At 40.7% G+C, this 17,700-nt stretch overlaps 1 protein-coding gene across 2 annotated transcripts in view; it reads left to right on the top strand.

Moving 5' to 3' along the window:
- Positions 1-17,700, top strand: part of SELENOI (selenoprotein I) — a 42,154-nt gene that overhangs the window by 5,580 nt on the left and 18,874 nt on the right. For both annotated transcript variants that reach the window (XM_007191279.2, XM_028168800.2), the window contains exons 2-4: positions 11,606-11,674; positions 12,138-12,246; positions 14,404-14,478. In XM_007191279.2, coding sequence (XP_007191341.3) covers positions 11,606-11,674; positions 12,138-12,246; positions 14,404-14,478 — 253 coding nt within the window. The remainder of the gene's footprint in view (positions 1-11,605; positions 11,675-12,137; positions 12,247-14,403; positions 14,479-17,700) is intronic.

Here is a 17,700-nt window from a genome sequence, read left to right as displayed (position 1 = left end):
TCTCTAGCGTGCCATTTCCCCACCCGTCCCCGTGCTCCACGCAGGTCTGCTTTGTTCAGTTTACCTGCCTGATCCCTGTGTACATTTGATTGTGATCCTTGATTTAAGATTTTAAATTGACAGGACACGGTAACTGACTAGCTGGAAGGGGTGAAGGTAAAAGATGCGGAGGAGTCTGGGATGACTCAGGTTCTAGTAGGATGACTGGGCTGCTAGAGGCAGCAGTCACTGAGGTAGGGGTTTTGTGAAGCATTAACTCTTTGGTAATAATGGCACCCAGCATTTGTTGAGTCTGAGAGTTAATCCTCTTGATATTTCAGTGAGGAGGTATTTTATTAATATCTCATCAGTAACCTAACTCATACGAGATTGGTCCTTACAGAACAGAAGCAAAATTATAATTTAAATGATGAATGATGCTGAATCTGGCAGAATAACAGTAATCTTTTGCACAGGGCACTTCTCTTGGACAGGACAATGGGGTAGACTTCTCTTGGAAGGTGTGGTTTTTGGACTTGGAATTAAAACAAAGAAAATGTCATGTTCTAGAGAAATATCATTTGTGGATGAAATGTCCCCCATTAGAGGACTGTTTCTGTAACGATTTCAAAGACTAGAACACTTTTCCTCCAGAGTCACAGGGTAAACATGAGAAATTCCTGATCTTTTGATTTTCACTTGTTATGACTGCAGGCCGACTACGATATAATGTGTTAATTATGGCATTAACTAGATATGTTACAGTTAACTCAAGCATAACTTATCTTTAGTTGTGCCTTGGTCTCCTTGAGTAGATGTGGGAAACTGGCCTCTCCCACTTGTAAGTACATTAGTAAGGCTTGAAAAGTATTATAGTCGTCTTAGATATAGATTTACAAATGTCTCATAGAAAGAATTATTTTTGAAGTTGGTAGAGACAGAGGAATCTTTCAGAAGGAGTGAGAGAAAAATGGATGGGAAACTTCTGCAGAGTGAGAGAGAGAGCAAGAGAGATTGTTAGGTAGAAGGTTACTCCATTTCTAGGTGCTATTTGGAAGAAACATCTTGAATTGGTTCTTAAACTACTTTCTGAAATATCAGTTCACTGCTGATGGCTTGCTTTTGTAACTGCTGTAATTCTTAAATGTCAAGAACTTCTCCGCTGAATAAGAATTTGCCCGGTGCATAAGGGAGAGAGGGGAAAGATGTTTCAGTCAGAGAGCCTGATGGGAACCAAGGCACAGAGCCTGGGAGGACCATGCTAAATTAGAGGCACAAGGAAGTGGAAGGTGTGTGAGGGACCAGGCCGAGCCTAGTGAGCTCAATGAGGGGAAGTTGAAATGGCAAGAGGAACGTCATTGTAAATACCCAATAGTGATAATGATAATGATGGCAAACATTTATATAGCATTTACTATATGCCAGGCATTCTTTAAGTGCTTTACATATATTGTCTCATTTAATATTCACAAGTGCTTTGTGAGGTAGAGGTAGTATTATTTTCCCCGTTTTACTGAGACACAGTGTTTAAGTAACTTGCTCAAGGTCCCACAGCTGAGATTTGAACCCAGGCATTCTGCGTCTGGAGTCCATGTTCTTCATGCTGTGTTGCCTCTCAATTCTAAGAATGACGTATAAACTCTGTAGTTACTGGGTGTTTTGTGCAAAAGATATAAACATTAGAATAAAGACCTTCAGTGACGTGCTTAATTGGATTTGTGTCTAATGTTTACAGATGGGGAAAATGTACAGTGAAAAAGGAAGAACTGACTTTGTTTTTTCTTCCCCCAGTTTTAAATTATTCGTAGGGACAAGTGGGCTTGTATTTGCTAGTCTTATATTTAGTTGACTATTAAGAACATTTCATTCACTATTAGCTCTAATTGCAGTAAATGGCTTTTGATTAAATAATTAGCTTTGGGACTGATATTGAGTTAAATAGAACCCACATCCTGGCTTTGCGATCTTGAGCATAACTTAGTCTCTCTAACCAGGTTTCCTCATCTGTGAAATGGGGTAGTACCTGCCTCATAGGATCATTGTCAAAATTGAATGAGTTAATATTTGTAAAGTGCCTGGCACTTAGTGATGTGTTAGTGTTAAGTAAATAAAAAATAAAACTTGACATTTGTGCTTCTCTGCTTGTGAACATTAACTGTCATATAACATATACACACATACTCACACCCGAGGAGGTTATACCAAGAGAAAGGATGTTTCAGCAAAGGAAGAGTAAGTAAATTTTTTCAAATACCACTTTGCTATTTATGAATCTGCAGTACTCCCACATATTTATCATGTGTTTGATGTCGAGATTCCTCAGCAAGGATTTCAAGTCCCTTCACTAAATGACCCCTCCTTTTGTCTTATCTTCTCATGTCTCGTTAGTTTATTATATGTTGTTTAAGTCTAGCAAGCAAACGTTTGTCATCAGGACATGCTTATTCTTGTCTCACTGCTCTAGTTCTTCTCCAGTCGTCTCTCACCACCTTCTCTCCTCTGACGCATTAGCAGGTATAAATGACAGTATTCACGGAAATGGGATCTCATTGTCCACTGAGTCATGTTCTCTGTGGGTGTAGTTCTTAAAGTCTTGTATTGGTTAAAAAGTACTTTAAGAAACTTTAAATTTCTGTCTTAGGGTTAATATAATGCCCCCCCCCTTTATTTTCATTTTCAGTTCGATTTGGTGTTTTTCTTTCTTGGTAGATTATTACTAGCACAGTGCCTTGCCTTTAGTGAATTTTATTATACCTTGTCTCTTGCTCGCAGTGCAGTATTTGAAGTTGCCATCAGGAGGTTTAGGTGTTGACCACTAAGCTGATGGTGCGGCTTTTCCTTCAGCTGAGGAGTTTGCAGGAGTGTCATTCACATTCGTTTTCACCAGAGCCGTGGCCCTCAGACTTGAGGGTGCCTCAGAATCAACTGGAGCGTTTGTCAAAAGACAGATTGCTGGGCCCTACCCCCAGGCTGTCTGATTCTGTATATTTAGGGTAGGGCCCAAGAATTTGCACTCAGTTTGGCAACTACATTTTGAGAAGCACCTCATCAGAGAAATACTCCATTATATTGAAGAGCAGTTAATAAAACCAAGAAACGGATGTAAAGGAGTAAGAAGCTATATTACCGTAATGTTCATATATTAGCCCTCAAGTATCAGGTAGTCTTGATTTTGTGGATAGGAGCCTCAAGGTATCTCTTACTAGAAAAGAGGATGATGCAGTGCTTTCAGTATTGGATATTAGTTTTCTATCGCTGGATAACAAATTACCACAGACTTGGTGCATAAAACAACACACATTTATTGTCTCACAGTTTCTGTGAGTCAGGGCACCAGTTACCTGGCTCCTCTGCTTGAGGTCTCGCCAGCCTGCAGTGTAGGTGCCAGCTGGGCTGTGCTCTCATCTGGAGTTTGGGGTCCTCATCCAGGCTCATGTGGTTGTTGGCAGAATTCAGTTCTTTCCAGTTGTAGGGCTGAGGCTCTCGGCTCCTAGTAGTTGCCCACTTTTCTGGCCACATAGCCTTCACCATAGGCAGTTCATAACATTGCTGTTTGCTTCTTCAAGGTCAATGGGAGACTCTTCTCCAAACTGTTAAGATGGAGTCTTAGGTAATGAACTATATCATGGAAGTGACATCTCATCACCTTTGCCGTATAATGTTCTCCCAATCAAGGCAGTGACATCGATCACCTTCACTATATTCTGTTCGTTAGAAGCAAGTTACAGGTTCCACCCTCAGGGGAATGACTGAACCATCAGTAGGAGGGGATTGATTATACAAGGGCTTGACTCACTGGGGATTACCTTAGGATGTGTCCGCCACAAATTGGAAGACAGAAAAATGTGTATTGGAGGATATTATGTTAATAACAATTTCAGTATATTGGATCTAGGTAGCTCATGATTGTACTTGAGCCAGGAGGGGGTAGTCTGGATTAAAGCAAAGAGATCCATTTCACAGAAATGTTCCAAGATGATTCATAAAGGATTTACGGTTTAGACCTTCCTGTTTATTAGCTGTTAATCCCTGAATTTTATAGTTTCTTCATCTGTAAAATAGGGAGGAATAATCTACCTTATCTATTTTACAATATCAAATAAGAGAACAAACGTAATTGTACTTTGGAAACTATAAAACATACAAATGTAGACATGGTGTTATTAATAGGGGGAGAGTAAGAGCAACTTCCCCTTGTGAAGTGAAAAGTTGCTGTAGACTAGTTCCCAGGGGAAAAGAGTTCCTCTCATCAGTGATGGAGTCGCTCTATACTGCCATTTAAGTAAACATGCAGAGTAGTTCATGCATTTATTCATTCATATGTGCAAACATTCATATATGTTTACTGAACTCCTACTATGTGCCAGGTGCAGAAGGGATCAGGTTGGGAAGCTTTCTCTATTTTCTTAACTGCTTCTTTAAATACCAGTGCTCAGTGAGTCCCACGTTTGTATGTGAAGGTAGCTCTTTTGACTGCCTTGATATTTGTTGCGTGAATAACAATTTTTAATAATTGGGATCTTTTGTTTTATGTTTTTTGCTTAAGTGACTGGCCCAGAGGCTTGGAATGCCATTGCTAAAGAACTCTTCTCCAGGAGTGGTAGAGCACATGTTGGCCACAACGGATCCTGCCCCTGTAAAGACTTATACCTAAACATGATTGAGTCATGAGACCCGTCAGCAAGGGACTGACCTCCATACCATACCAGTACCACACCAGACACTGAGCTTCACTGTGCAGGGGGAGAGAAGAGAGTTGACCTTTCTTTTCTCTCTCCTGAGTTCTTAAGAAAGGTTGATAATGTATTTCTTTCATTATGTCTGGAAAGTTGGTATGAGCAATAAATAACTTCATACAGTGAACCCAGTTGTGAACTAAAATTGGTTCTTTGTGACTATCCTGCCTTTTATTCCTAAAAACATGGATGATTTGGAACTCAAGAATTTGGGGAATAATTTTAAAAAGTCAGAAACATCATTTTGAGTTTGCTTACATCTGAAATGATTAGCAGTAAGTGCTGTTTATAAACAAACTATTATTAGCTTGTACTCAGTCCGTACTTTATGGATTTCCGTGGTTAACTAAAATATGTTTTATAAGTGTAAAGTTTATATTTCAAATGGGTAAAGACAGGCTTTGAATTAAAAATCATTTGATAGTTGGAGATTTATCCTCCTTATATTGATTAGAAGACAAAGCAAGGGAAACCTGCATCTGTTTATAGATGTTAGAGTATTACCATCTATATTAGTATTAGATGGGATACTAGCCTCAGTCTAATTAATAAGTTGTCCAAAGCTCTGTATTTAGTGCAAGGGTGTGTTAGTTCAGTCAGTTTTCTTATCAGTATGTAGAAGGGATTTAAAGTACATGTATAAGGGAAATACTTTTAGGTCCAAGGAAGTGCTTCCATAGTTTTCCTTTTGTTAGAGCCAATTTCCTTCTTAAATTAAGAGGAGGCACATTTCTAATGTCCTTCTCAAAAATGGGCACTTTATAGCATATTTTGGAAGTAATTTAGAGTTATTGTACAGCTCCTGGCCTAACCCGTAATCGTCTCTTGCCTGGTATACTGTAACAGTCTCATAACTATTTTGCACTTTTGGCCCCCTCCAGTCCATGTTCTACACTGTAAACAGTGGGATCCTTTAATAATATAAATCAGGATATGCACTGGGCTTACGACTGTGGACCTTTGGGTGGTGTCTGCCCATGTCTCCAGTGTCATTTCATACCACTCTTCCTTGCTCACTCACTACGCTGTAGCTCCATTGGCCTTCCTCCACTTTGTGGTCCTTCCACATTTTGTTCTCTGCTTAGAAGGCATCTTGGCATGCACGCCCCCCTCCCAACACCTATAAACCACACACACACGCACACACACGCACACTGCCACACGTATATTCTTTATTTTCTTTCTCTTTTTTAAGGTATAAATTATATATAAACACACAGATCTTAAGTACACAATTTGATGAATTTTGTATATGTATGTAACCACCACCATGATAAAGAATTATTTTTAGCACCTCGGAGGGCCCCCATTTAGTCCCTCTCACCAGACTGCTATTATGACCTCTTTTTGCCATAAATTAATTTTGTCTGATTTTGAACTTCATATAAATGGAATCTCCAACAGCATGTTCTCTTTAGTGTCTCCCTTGTTTGACTCACTGTTCTGTCTTGTACATGCTTTACCTGTCTTCTCATCTTGTAGGACTCAGCGTAAGTGTCCCCTCCCCTGAAAAGCTTTCTCCGAGCACCCTGCCTAGGCACATTCCCAGCCCCCTGGTCCTCTGGTACAACACCTTGTTTTTTGCCTTCACAGTATTGATCACATCTTGTGATTATGACTTGTTTTCTTGCTTAGCATCTGTCGTCACCCTAGACTGGACTTGGTGAACATAGGAAACTTTTTGATCTTGTTCACCATTCTCTTTCTGGTGGCCTAGCACAGTGCCTGACACAATCATAGGCACTCAGTCACAATTATTTGTTGACTTTACTGAATGAAAGAATGAAGAATGAGCTCTGCTTTATTTCCTGACTTGTACGGAAGTTAAAAAAAAAAAGAAAGTCTTGAAACTTTCTTATATTTGACAAAATATTATCTAAGATAATTCTGGATTTCACTAAGACTTTATGAAAATCTTTTCTCGTGGGTGACGTAGACTAATTGCCATAGATGACAGTATGGAATTCTGTACCCAAATAGAAATGATTAATGTATTAATAGCAATCTTGAGGGGAATGTTTAGAAGTTCTACCTTGATCAGCATTTTTACAGAGACTTAGGTGAAGGCATTGCTAGCATGACAGCTTTACATGCTGAGAGTTTGGGGGGCATAGCTGGTACCTTGGATAACTGAGTCTGACCCTGAGGAGATCGGAGGAGATAGAAAGATGAGTGGACTCTAGCAAGATGAAATGTTAAAATGGTAAATGTAGGGTCTTAACACTTAGTTTCCAACAGTCAGCTTCATATTAACGCAGAGAAAGGTGGCTTTGCAGTCTGCATAAGAAAGGCCTGAGGGGGTAAGGTGGCTGTGAAGGTGTGTTAAGTCTGCAGTATGACTTTGTTGCCTCAGGACATTAATACTGTGTTGAGCATCTGTTAAGAGAAATAAGTTGTTGAGGAAGAAGAGCTTATAGTCATGTTCTCCTTTGTGCTTATGCACCACTTGAAATGTTCCTTTTGCCCTGGAACACACTTTTATTTTGGTTTAACAACAAAATGGATTGTCTGGAGTACTTGTTGTCAAACTAAAGCCCCCGGACACCTGTTTTGTGAATAAAGTTTTATTGGAACACAGCATGCCTCTTTGTTTTCTTATTTTCTGTGACTTCTTTCTGCTTCAGTGGCAGTGTTGGGTATTGTTACAGAGACCATATGGCCTGCAAAGCCTAAAATATTTGCTCTCTGGCATTTTCCAGAAAAAGCTTTCCAGCCTCTGGTCTAGAGAATTAGACCTAGATGATGAAGAGAGTGAAACTTTGGCAAGAGAGTAACAGCAAAAGGAACATGAGATTTTTTAACCAGGTGAAGAGAAGATGTAGGTGTGACAGGGAGAGCCATTTTCAAATGTTTGAGGCATTATTGTTTGGAAAAAAATTGGACCCTTGTCTGCTTAGCTTTGTTAGGGAAATTGAAAACATGATAGGAAATATGGGGCGAGGGGAGGATTTTGTTAGCATATAGAAAAGTTGTTTTAACATTGGATTGGGCCATTTCTAGAAGTAATGAGTTTTTTGGTAACCAGAGGCATTTAAAAGGAGGCCAGGGACTTCCCTGGTGGTCGAGTGGTTGGGACTCCACGCTTCCACTGCAGGGCACGCTGGTTTGATCCCTGTTTGGGGAACTAAGATCCGCACACGCAGCACAGCCAAAAATTAAAAAAATAAATAAATAAAGAGGCCAGGGACTTCCCTGGTGACTCAGTGGTTAAGAATCTGCCTGCCAATGCAGGGGACACGGGTTCGAGCCCTGGTCCGGGAAGATCCCACATGCTGTGGAGCAACGAAGCCCGTGCGCCACAACTGCTGGCCTGCGCTCTAGAGCTCGTGAGCCACAACTGCTGAAGCCTGTGTGCCACAACTACTAAGCCCACGTGCCTAGAGCCTGTGCTCTGCAACAAGAGAAGCCACTGCAATGAGAAGCCCGTGCACCGCAACGAAGAGTAGCCACCACTCGCCGCAACTAGAGAAAGCCCCGTGCACAGCAACGAAGACCCAACGCAGCCAAAAATAAATAAATAAAATAAATTAAAGAAAAAAATAAAGAGGCCAGATGACTGTTTTACCTATTCACATAGGTGAGGGGCAGGCACGTGAGAACTAGATATCTCCTGAACTCTTGTGGTTCTGAGATTTTGCCTTGGAATGATTCTCAAACTCAGGTTGTGGTTCTCAAGTCTTTCTCCAGGGCACTGGATTAGTCTGGCCCAACAGATTGTAGATCAAGCAAGTCCTGCAGGCCTTAAACAGGGGATTATTACCTTGTTCAGATATTCTGGTGTATACCAAAACATCATTCCAATAGAAAATAATATATTTAACGGGCATTAACTAAATCTAGTTTAGCTTCTTTAAAAGTTTACATTTTACTTATTTTTTCAGGCATGTGGAAGGTGTGACTCATTCTTCTTTCCTCCTATTGATTCACAAGACAGTTTCAAGTTTCTTTGTTTATACCAAGTGATATGTGACCTTGAAAAATACTCAAGTGTGTAAGGCTAGAGCACAGAGTGCTCTTTAGGTTTACTGTTTGCTACCTTTTGTAATCTCATATTAGATTTCCTTGCTATACTTGAGCTTATCAGCTATTTTTATTAAATGTAAAAAATGCAGTTAGGCAAACTGACCTTTTTGTATTGAGTTCTATAATCTTTTCTTCTTCTACTGGTCTCCTGAAATAGAAATTTAGAGTTAAAACTTCAGAATTTGGGGACTTTCCTGGTGGTGCAGGGGTTAAGAATCCGCCTGCCAATGCAGGGGACACGGGTTCGATCCCTGGTCCAGGAAGATCCCACATGCCACGGAGCAGCTAAGCCCGTGCACCACAACTACTGAGCCTGTGCTTTAGAGCCTGCGAGCCACAACTACTGAAGCCCACGCGCCTAGAGCCTGTGCTCCGCAACAAGAGAAGCCTCTGCAATGAGAAGCCTGCGCACCACAACGAAGAGTAGCCCCCGTTCACCGCAACTAAAGAAAGCCCGCGTGCAACAACGAAGACCCAACACAGCCAAAAAAAAAAAAGGTGAAATGTTATAATAGTGGAAATAAAGAGATTTAAAAAAGAGAAAAAACTTCAAAATTTAAAAAGAGGAGCTTTTCAAATCAAAATACCATGAGTAAGTGATCTTCTTTTAAATCTAAATTCAAATTATGGAAAGCGGCTGAATGAGAGTCATTCAGCAAACATTTGAATTAAGAGCATTGTACTTTGTACATCGTATTAACTATTCGTGTGATGTCTTAAATTGTTTTCTTCTGATTTGGACTTCTTACAACTTTTGTACTTTGCAGTAGATGGTGGACTTGAAATGTGTGGTTTTCCAGTTTATCTGACCTGCTGGCTACGTCATGTGGGTCTGGGTTCAGACTTTGGTGAAATGGAGGAGGCCATGGCCTTCCCGCCTTGTCATTGGCAGCTTTTCAGGGTTCGTATTGATTGCATGTCCTCAGGTCTGAAAACTTAAATTCAGGCAGTTCTCTCAATTGGGGGCTCCTTCATTATACAGAGGTTCAGGTGTCATGGTATCTGTTATGTGGAAAAGCTTTGCGGGCTGTAGAGAACCATGCACGTAGAAGTTGATTTTAGCGAGAACAGTAATACTCATTTAAGTAGGCTCCAGCTGAGAGTCTGCATGCAGCTGCAGAGCTTCTCACTCTGGCCAGTGTTCTCCTTCGCCATTTTCTTCCCACTGTCTGTCTCAGATCTTTTGTCCAGGATATCGCATTTCGTCAGAATGAGTTGGAGAAATGGAGGCACTCAGACATGGATTCTGTTGAGTAAACATTTGACTTACTAGCTAACTCTCTTTGCTAGCAGTATTTTAAATTATTTCTATTTATTTACTTTTTTGCTCCATCCCACTTTTAAATCTTGAAACACTGATGAGAAATATTTCCTGCATATCCATAAAACATTCAGGAAGAAATTTTGATCTTTAATTATGAATTTTTAAAAAATCAGTTGCTCAGGTGCTTACTACTATTTTATTTGGGTTGGCCTTAACGGAAAAACCTGAACGAACTTTTTGGCCAACGCAATATATTCATACTAAACAAATACAAAACACAGTTGAAACTTTTTTCAGGCATTTGACTAGTATGACAGCTTGTTGAATTAGGTAATATTCCCACTCCCTGAGGGTGAGAATTAAGTTGTCCCTTACCCATTTTGTATCCCTTCTTCCCCACACCTAGTGGATGCTTCCTACACGCCAGGCACTCCAGTGTGTGTGTGTGTTTCTGTGTTTGTGTGTGTGTGTCTGATGAATAAGTCATCAACATGACTCTTAAAGTATTACATAATTACATACAGATATTTTGTTAAAATTTTCTTTGAAGTTTTACTAAATAGCTCAACAATTGGGGAATACACTTGCACACCCTAACCTGTTTTTTTCTTCCTTTGCTTATTTAAGCAATCCATTTTCCAGCTGTAAAGGGATCTGTCATTCCTTTGGTGCTCAAAACACAGTAATGGTACCTAATGCTTATATAGCGCTAACTGTGGGCTAGGTACTGCTCTAAGCACTTCCTGTATATTATCAGTTTATCTAATCCTTATGGCAATCCTTTGAGATAAAGGCTGTGATCCTCATTTTACAGGTGAAGCAACTAAGGCAGAGAGGTTAAGTAACTTACCCAAGGTTGTACCATTAATAAGTGCATTAGTAATGGTGTCAAGGGTAAAACAGCTAGATTCCCGTTAGTTGAGAGGGATGAAGGAGGTTGAGAAAGTCAGTGTGTGAATGCACACAGTGTGCTCATTATCCTGCAAATAGGTGAGCACTTGAAAGCAATATAAAATTTTCTGCTGCAACATTGTAATATTATAAAAGTTGATTTGAGTAAAAAATTGTCTGGCTGTGCTTGGCCATCTTTGCCCCATTCATATTGCTTTTCCAGTTCTGTTATTTAGAAGAGGACATCATGTAACTAGATATATTCTCTAGATTTATTTTCACTGTTATTTTCTTTTTTAAAAAAATTTATTTTTTTTTTTGGGCTGTGTTGGGTTTTCGCTGCTGCACGCGGGCTTTCTCTAGTTGCGGTGAGCGGGGGCTACTCTTTGTCGCGGTGCGCGGGCTTCTCACTGCGGCGGCTTCTCTTGTTGCGGAGCACAGGCTCTAGGTGCGCAGGCTTCAGTAGTTGGGGTGCACGGGTTCTAGAACGCAGGCTCAGTAGTTGTGGCACACGGGCTTAGTTGCTCCGCGGCATGTGGGATCTTCCTGGACCAGGGATCAAACCCGTGTCCCCTGCATTGGCAGGCGGATTCTTAACCACTGTGCCACCAGGGAAGTCCTTGTACTATTATTTTCATTTGAGAAATATTGTTCTAAATACTTGCTGGTATGCAAGGATTAACTCTGAATATTTTTTTTCATTTCTTAACAGTACAGTGCTGTGGATACCAATCCACTCTCTCTGTATGTCATGCATCCATTTTGGAACACTGTAGTAAAGGTAAGATGATTAATAAGCATGTACTTAGGCTTTAGTAAGTTTTAAATATTTTAAACTATTTTATGGAGTATTACAGGCCAACTGTCAGTTCAATAAGACGTTTAGAGAAACTGCCTCTCCCATCCTCCTTTCCTTTAGTCACATACCTTTTGATTTATCTCATCGTTGAAGGATAAGCTTATACTCTAGATCTATCATATTTATAAAATGCTTCTTAAATTTTTCTAAAATAAATATAATGTTATGATTATAAAAGTTTGTTGGTTATAGAATTATTTAAAATATAGAAAATAGACCTATTTCTATTAACTGATTATGGTTTATAATTTGATATATATAATTCCTGTATATATGGTCTTTCAAATTTATAGTTTTTGTTTTGACAAATTTGCATGTTGTGGTATGTAGTGGACAGAGAGATTTCTCTACTTTAATTACCTTGTAATTATTTTGAAAAAAATAGGTATTTCCTACTTGGCTGGCTCCAAATCTGATAACCTTTTCTGGCTTTCTGCTGGTTGTGTTCAATTTTCTGCTTATGGCATATTTTGATCCTGACTTTTATGCTTCAGGTAAGATTATTACTTTAATATAAAATCTTAAATGTCTAAATAGCAAAAAATGAGATATGGTTATTTTCTGATTCTATTAAGATGCTTGCATTTCTGAAAAATTTTGAATATTAGAAGGGTTGTAAGATGTTAGAATTGGGTGTAAAAGCTAAGTTGTGTTTTCACAATCTGTTATGTATGTTTCTAATAAGTTCTAGAAACCAATTTGGTTATTGAATTTAGATATGCTGTCTAAAAAGCAATGAGGTTTTTGTAAATAAAGAGTAATGGGATTTATAAGAAGACGGAAAATTAGGACTCTGAAGTTTTGCCTGAAAATGAATATAAGCAAGGCCCAGCATACCTACCAGTTCCAGAAATATCCCTTCCCCTTTTCTAGGTATGGAATAAAAATCCCCCTTTTCTAAAGGCAATGTGATCTCTCTTTCCCTCTGCTCTGCCCTTGTACGTACCTTTAATAACTCCCAGTTTCCTCTGAAAATGGTTGTTAGACCTTAGATATTTATTGACAGAAGTCTGGGCCCTTACTGAGGAGGGGAGGCAAAATGCACCTTTGGAGGCAGTTTTCAGCCTATTCCCAACATCTTCTTTCAGACCGACTGCTATCTTACTTCCTCCCACACCCCAGCTTCTGCCCCAGCTGGACAAGAGAATCTGGAGCACATCTGGGATGAGGGGGCATATGTAGGAAACAGTTTATTCTTATTGCTCAGCTGGTGGATGGAGTTGAGAGGAATAGAAAGATGGAGGTAGATGAGTATTTTTTGCATTCTAAGTTAGAAGATATTTTCCAATAAGAATACTTATAAATGATGTAGTCAGGAGTTTTAGTACTATAATTCCGGGGTCCCCAGCCCCTGGGCCGTGGACCGGTACCGGTCCTCGGCCTGTTAGCGACAGGGCTGCACAGCAGGAGGTGAGCAAAGGTCGGGCAAGCGAAGCTTCATCTGCCGCTCGCCCTCGCTCGCATTAACCGCCTGAAACACCAGCACCGCCCCCCCTCCCCCGTCCATGGGAAAATTGTCTTCCATGAAACCGGTCCCTGGTGCCAAAAAGGTTGGGGACCGCTGCTATAATTCATCTGTGTTGTGGGTTCAGCAGGCGTTTGTGCACTGACCTAGAGAAATCAGCAATCACTGACAACGTTGTTTTTGTAGGAGAATTTGGAGTTTCAAACACTTAATGACTTTTGATATTATAGGAATTATGAATATTGAAACTCTGCCTATGCCTGACTTTATCAACTGAAAATTTTAGCCGTAGCTTCTGTATATGTAATAAAATGGTAATTGAAGATCATTACCATTACCATGCTTAAATTTCATTAAGCATGGTTTTGATATTGTGGGTTTTTTTTAAAATTGTATTTTAATCCTCAGAACAGCCTCAAAAGTTTATCTTTGAAACTAGAAATAGTATTTTCTCTGACTAAATAAGACTATTTACTTAGTTACTAAGAGAACTAAAAAGACATAAATATTATACGTATTTCTCCAAGTCGTACAACTTGAAGGGCCAGATTAACCATCTAGTCCCAGTATACTTGGGGAGTGGAAGCCAGGAAGGTGAAGTGGTATGTTCAGGGCCACACTGCTGGTCGGTTACGGAGCCAGAACTAGAACCCAGACCTGAATCTCACTTGTTTTATCTTAGGGGGGGAAAAGTGAGGTCCAGACATTTCAGAACGATTTTGTTGCCAGAATCATCCAGTTGAGGTAATTTACCTATACACACATCAAAAGGTCTTTTGTTCAGCTAATTAATCATTTAGTGAGAGAGTGTAAGTTGAAAGCTTAATACGTGTTTGTAGTATAATCATAAACAACAAGGATCAGATTAAACACGAGCATTTTTTGAATTCCAAAAACATTATTTTTCATTCTAGTCACATAAGTAATTTTCAAGTGAAGATAGTCTCGAGTTATGATTAAAGCTCAAAATAAATGCCTATTGTTTATGAGGGGTTGGGCAGTTACTTTGGTTTTGTCAGAGTTTGCTGATACATTCTAACATTTACCTAGTTCTGCATTCGAGATATATTGTAAAGTACTTCAGCTTCTATTTAATAAATAGAAACACTTCTCCTTGGCAGTATGGGCTACGGTAAGAACAGTTGTACTTAGACCATGTTACAATCTGAGTTGCTTTCCTTTACAGCACCAGGTCACACGCACGTACCTGACTGGGTTTGGATTGTAGTGGGCATTCTCAACTTCGTAGCCTACACTCTAGGTAAGAAATTAGCCAATTGTCAGTGCCTGGTGCAGCTGTCAGCAAGGATAGCCACCAAACATTTTCTCCTATGCTGAATTCATTTTAACTAGGGCTTATTAATATCCTGTTCAATTTGATAAATACGTTCTTGAGTTTCTCTGTGAAAAATATTGTCATTTGCTGGGAATTCAAAGAATAAGATAGGAGTTGGCAAACTACCACTTGTACGCCAAATCTGGCCTGTTGTCTGTTTTTGTAAGTGAAGTTTTACTGGAACACAGCTATGCTCATTCCTTTACATGTCCGTGGCTGCTTTCCTGCAGCAGAGACATAGTTGAGTAGTTGTAACAGAGGCCATTTGGCCCACAGCGCCTAAACTATTTACAGTTTGGCCCTTTACAAGAAATATTTCCCAACCCTGGAATAAGACATCATTTTTGCCATGAGTTTGGGAAGCAGTACTGACATATCAAATAACTGCAGAATACTGAGAGAGATGCTGTAATAGAGCATAGTGGGAGAACAAATATAGAAGTGATCAATTCTCATTTGGTGGAGGGGAGTGGTCAGGGAAGTCCGCTGGGCCAGGCTACACCGTGTATTCTGCCAAGGGCGCGTTTCATTGGGATCATCTGCGTGACTTGTCCTGCATTCTCCTATTCTTCCCTGCTTTATTTTTCTCCATAGCACTTAAAACCATATGACCCCCTTGTATGTTGTCTGCTCTAAAATGTAAGTTCCTTGAGGGTGGGTACTTTATCTTGCTCGCTGTGTACCCAGTGTTAAGAACAGTGCCTGCTCCATAGGAGGTACTCAGTATGTGGTTTTTAAATGAATGTGAAGTAGCAGACCCTGACTTAAAGTTGCTTAGGTCTCTTCAGATAAAAATGACTTGTATTCATAAAACCAGGGTAATTTGGTACAGGATTAAATGCTGACGTGGTGGATGACCAGAGCTGCAAGAGTTTGGGGAAGGAAGAGAATGAAATCAAGAAGAATTAGGCAAAAACTCTACATTTAGACAGAGGCTTTTGTGCATTTGTTATTAAAGATGAGTTGGTTTTAATGGGACTTCCCTGGAGGTCCAATGGTTGAGACTGCGCTTCCACTGCAGCGGGCACGGGAACTAAGATCCCACATGCCGCGCGGTGTGGCCAAAAAAAAAAAAAAAAATTTTTTTTTTGCTCTAGGATTTGGTTGCCAAGGACTGCAGGAGGAATAGGGAAAAGGAGAGGGTGGCCTGTGTGCTCTGACTTTTTAAAAATTTTTATTTATTTATTTATTTATGGCTGTGTTGGGTCTTCGTTTCTGTGCGAGGGCCTTTCCCCGTTGCGGCAAGCGGGGGCCACTCTTCATCGCGGTGCGCAGGCCTCTCACTATCGCGGGCCTCTCTCGTTGCGGAGCACAGGCTCCAGACGCGCAGGCTCAGTAATTGTGGCTCACGGACCCAGCTGCTCCGCGGCATGTGGGATCCTCCCAGACCAGGGCTCGAATCCGTGTCCCCTGCATCGGCAGGCGGACTCCCAACCACTGCGCCACCAGGGAAGCCCTGTGCTCTGACTTTTAACAGCATGTCGTAAGAGTCTTTTTTTTTTTTTTTTTTTTATTGGCTGCGTTGGTCTTTGTTGCAGTGCGTGAGCTTCTCACTGAGGTGGCTTCACTTTTTTTTTTTAAATTAATTTATTTTTTAAATTTTTGGCTGCATTGGGTCTTTGTTGCTGCATGCGGGCTTTCTCTAGTTGCGGTGAGCGGGGGCTACTCTTCATTGCAGTGCGCGGGCTTCTCATTGCGGTGGCTTCTCTTGTTGCGGAGCACAGCCCCTAAGCGCGCAGGCTTCAGCAGTTATGGCACATGGGCTCAGTAGTTGAGGCGCACAGGCTTAGTTGCTCCACAGCGTGTGGGATCCTCCGGGACCAGGGCTCGAACCTGTGTCCCCTGCACTGGCAAGCGGATTCCTAACCACTGCACCACCAGGCAAGTCCCGAGGTGGCTTCTCTTGTTGTGGAGCACAGGCTCTAGGTGCACAGGCTTCAGTAGTTGTGGCATGCAGGCTCAGTAGTTGTGGCTCACGGGCTCTAGAGTGCAGGCTCAGTAGTTGTGGCGCATGGGCTTAGTTGCTCCACGGCATGTGGGATCTTCCCGAACCAGGGCTCAAACCTGTGTCCCCTACATTGGCAGGCGGATTCTTAACCACTGCGCCACCAGGGAAGTCCCTGTAAGAGTCTTTTGAAGTACTGTACCATCTACCTGTTTCAGGTCTCCACAATTCTGGCAAAAATCCTGATCTAACCTGAACTGTTTGTTGCAAAACCTGCCTTGAAGCAACAATTTATAATCTTCATTTATACTACTAGTGTGATTATTCTTACACTTTGCTGCAGAAATATGTGTGTTTGATCACAGGGTGCTGCTGTAGGTTCTGCTGGTGGTTTTTTCATAATATATAGGTTATGCGCTGAATTGCCTTTCTTACGAAAAAACGTTGTGAGACTTATCTAGACCCCAGACTTATGGGGCTAGAACGGGTTCAGTGAGAAGACGTACAAAACCTAGTTAATATGTAGTTCATGAATATAATATTTGTAATAACTGCACAGAAGTTGCACTGAGAATAGGAAATTAAGTCAGCAAATAATAAGAAAAGACTTTTAGGATATATTTTAACTACTTGGGGGCAGAAAAGTTCCCAATCCTATATAACAGAGATCTACAGTGTTTGGGCAAGAGTTTGAGATTCATCCTTTCATATATTCCTTCAACAATATTTTTAAAGGCCGTCTTTGCCACAGACTGAGCTAGGCACTGGGGATAATACTGTGGTGAGCAAGATAAACACAGTAATGATAAGGAATTTTTAATTCCTTGAATCTGAATCTTTACAATTAGTCTAATTCTGATGCACTTAATTAACAAAACTGTTTGTTTGGAGGAGGAAGTTTTATAATTCAGACTCTTCTTCCTTTTTAACTAGGTTGTACCATTCTCTCTTCCTCTTTCCCTCTTCCTCCCCGCGCCCACCCCTCCCCCCACCCCCGCCCCTGCCCCGGCTCCTCTGTTTTTGCCCCTATATGAAGGTGTTCCAGTGTGCTTTCTCTTTCTCCTTCCTTATTCCCTTGGTAATCCTGATCCTTAACACTGTTGAGTTGACTCCAGTGTTAGTATCTAGCCCTTATCTATCTTCTGATAGATAGATCAGTAAGTACCCTTAGGCTGAGTTGCTTGGCATTACCATGTGGATGT

The sequence above is a fragment of the Balaenoptera acutorostrata genome, chromosome 12 (genome assembly GCF_949987535.1).
Source record: "Balaenoptera acutorostrata chromosome 12, mBalAcu1.1, whole genome shotgun sequence".
Taxonomy (NCBI): domain Eukaryota; kingdom Metazoa; phylum Chordata; class Mammalia; order Artiodactyla; family Balaenopteridae; genus Balaenoptera; species Balaenoptera acutorostrata.
Note: the sequence above shows the minus strand (reverse complement) of the source record. Positions and strands in the feature narration are given on the sequence as shown.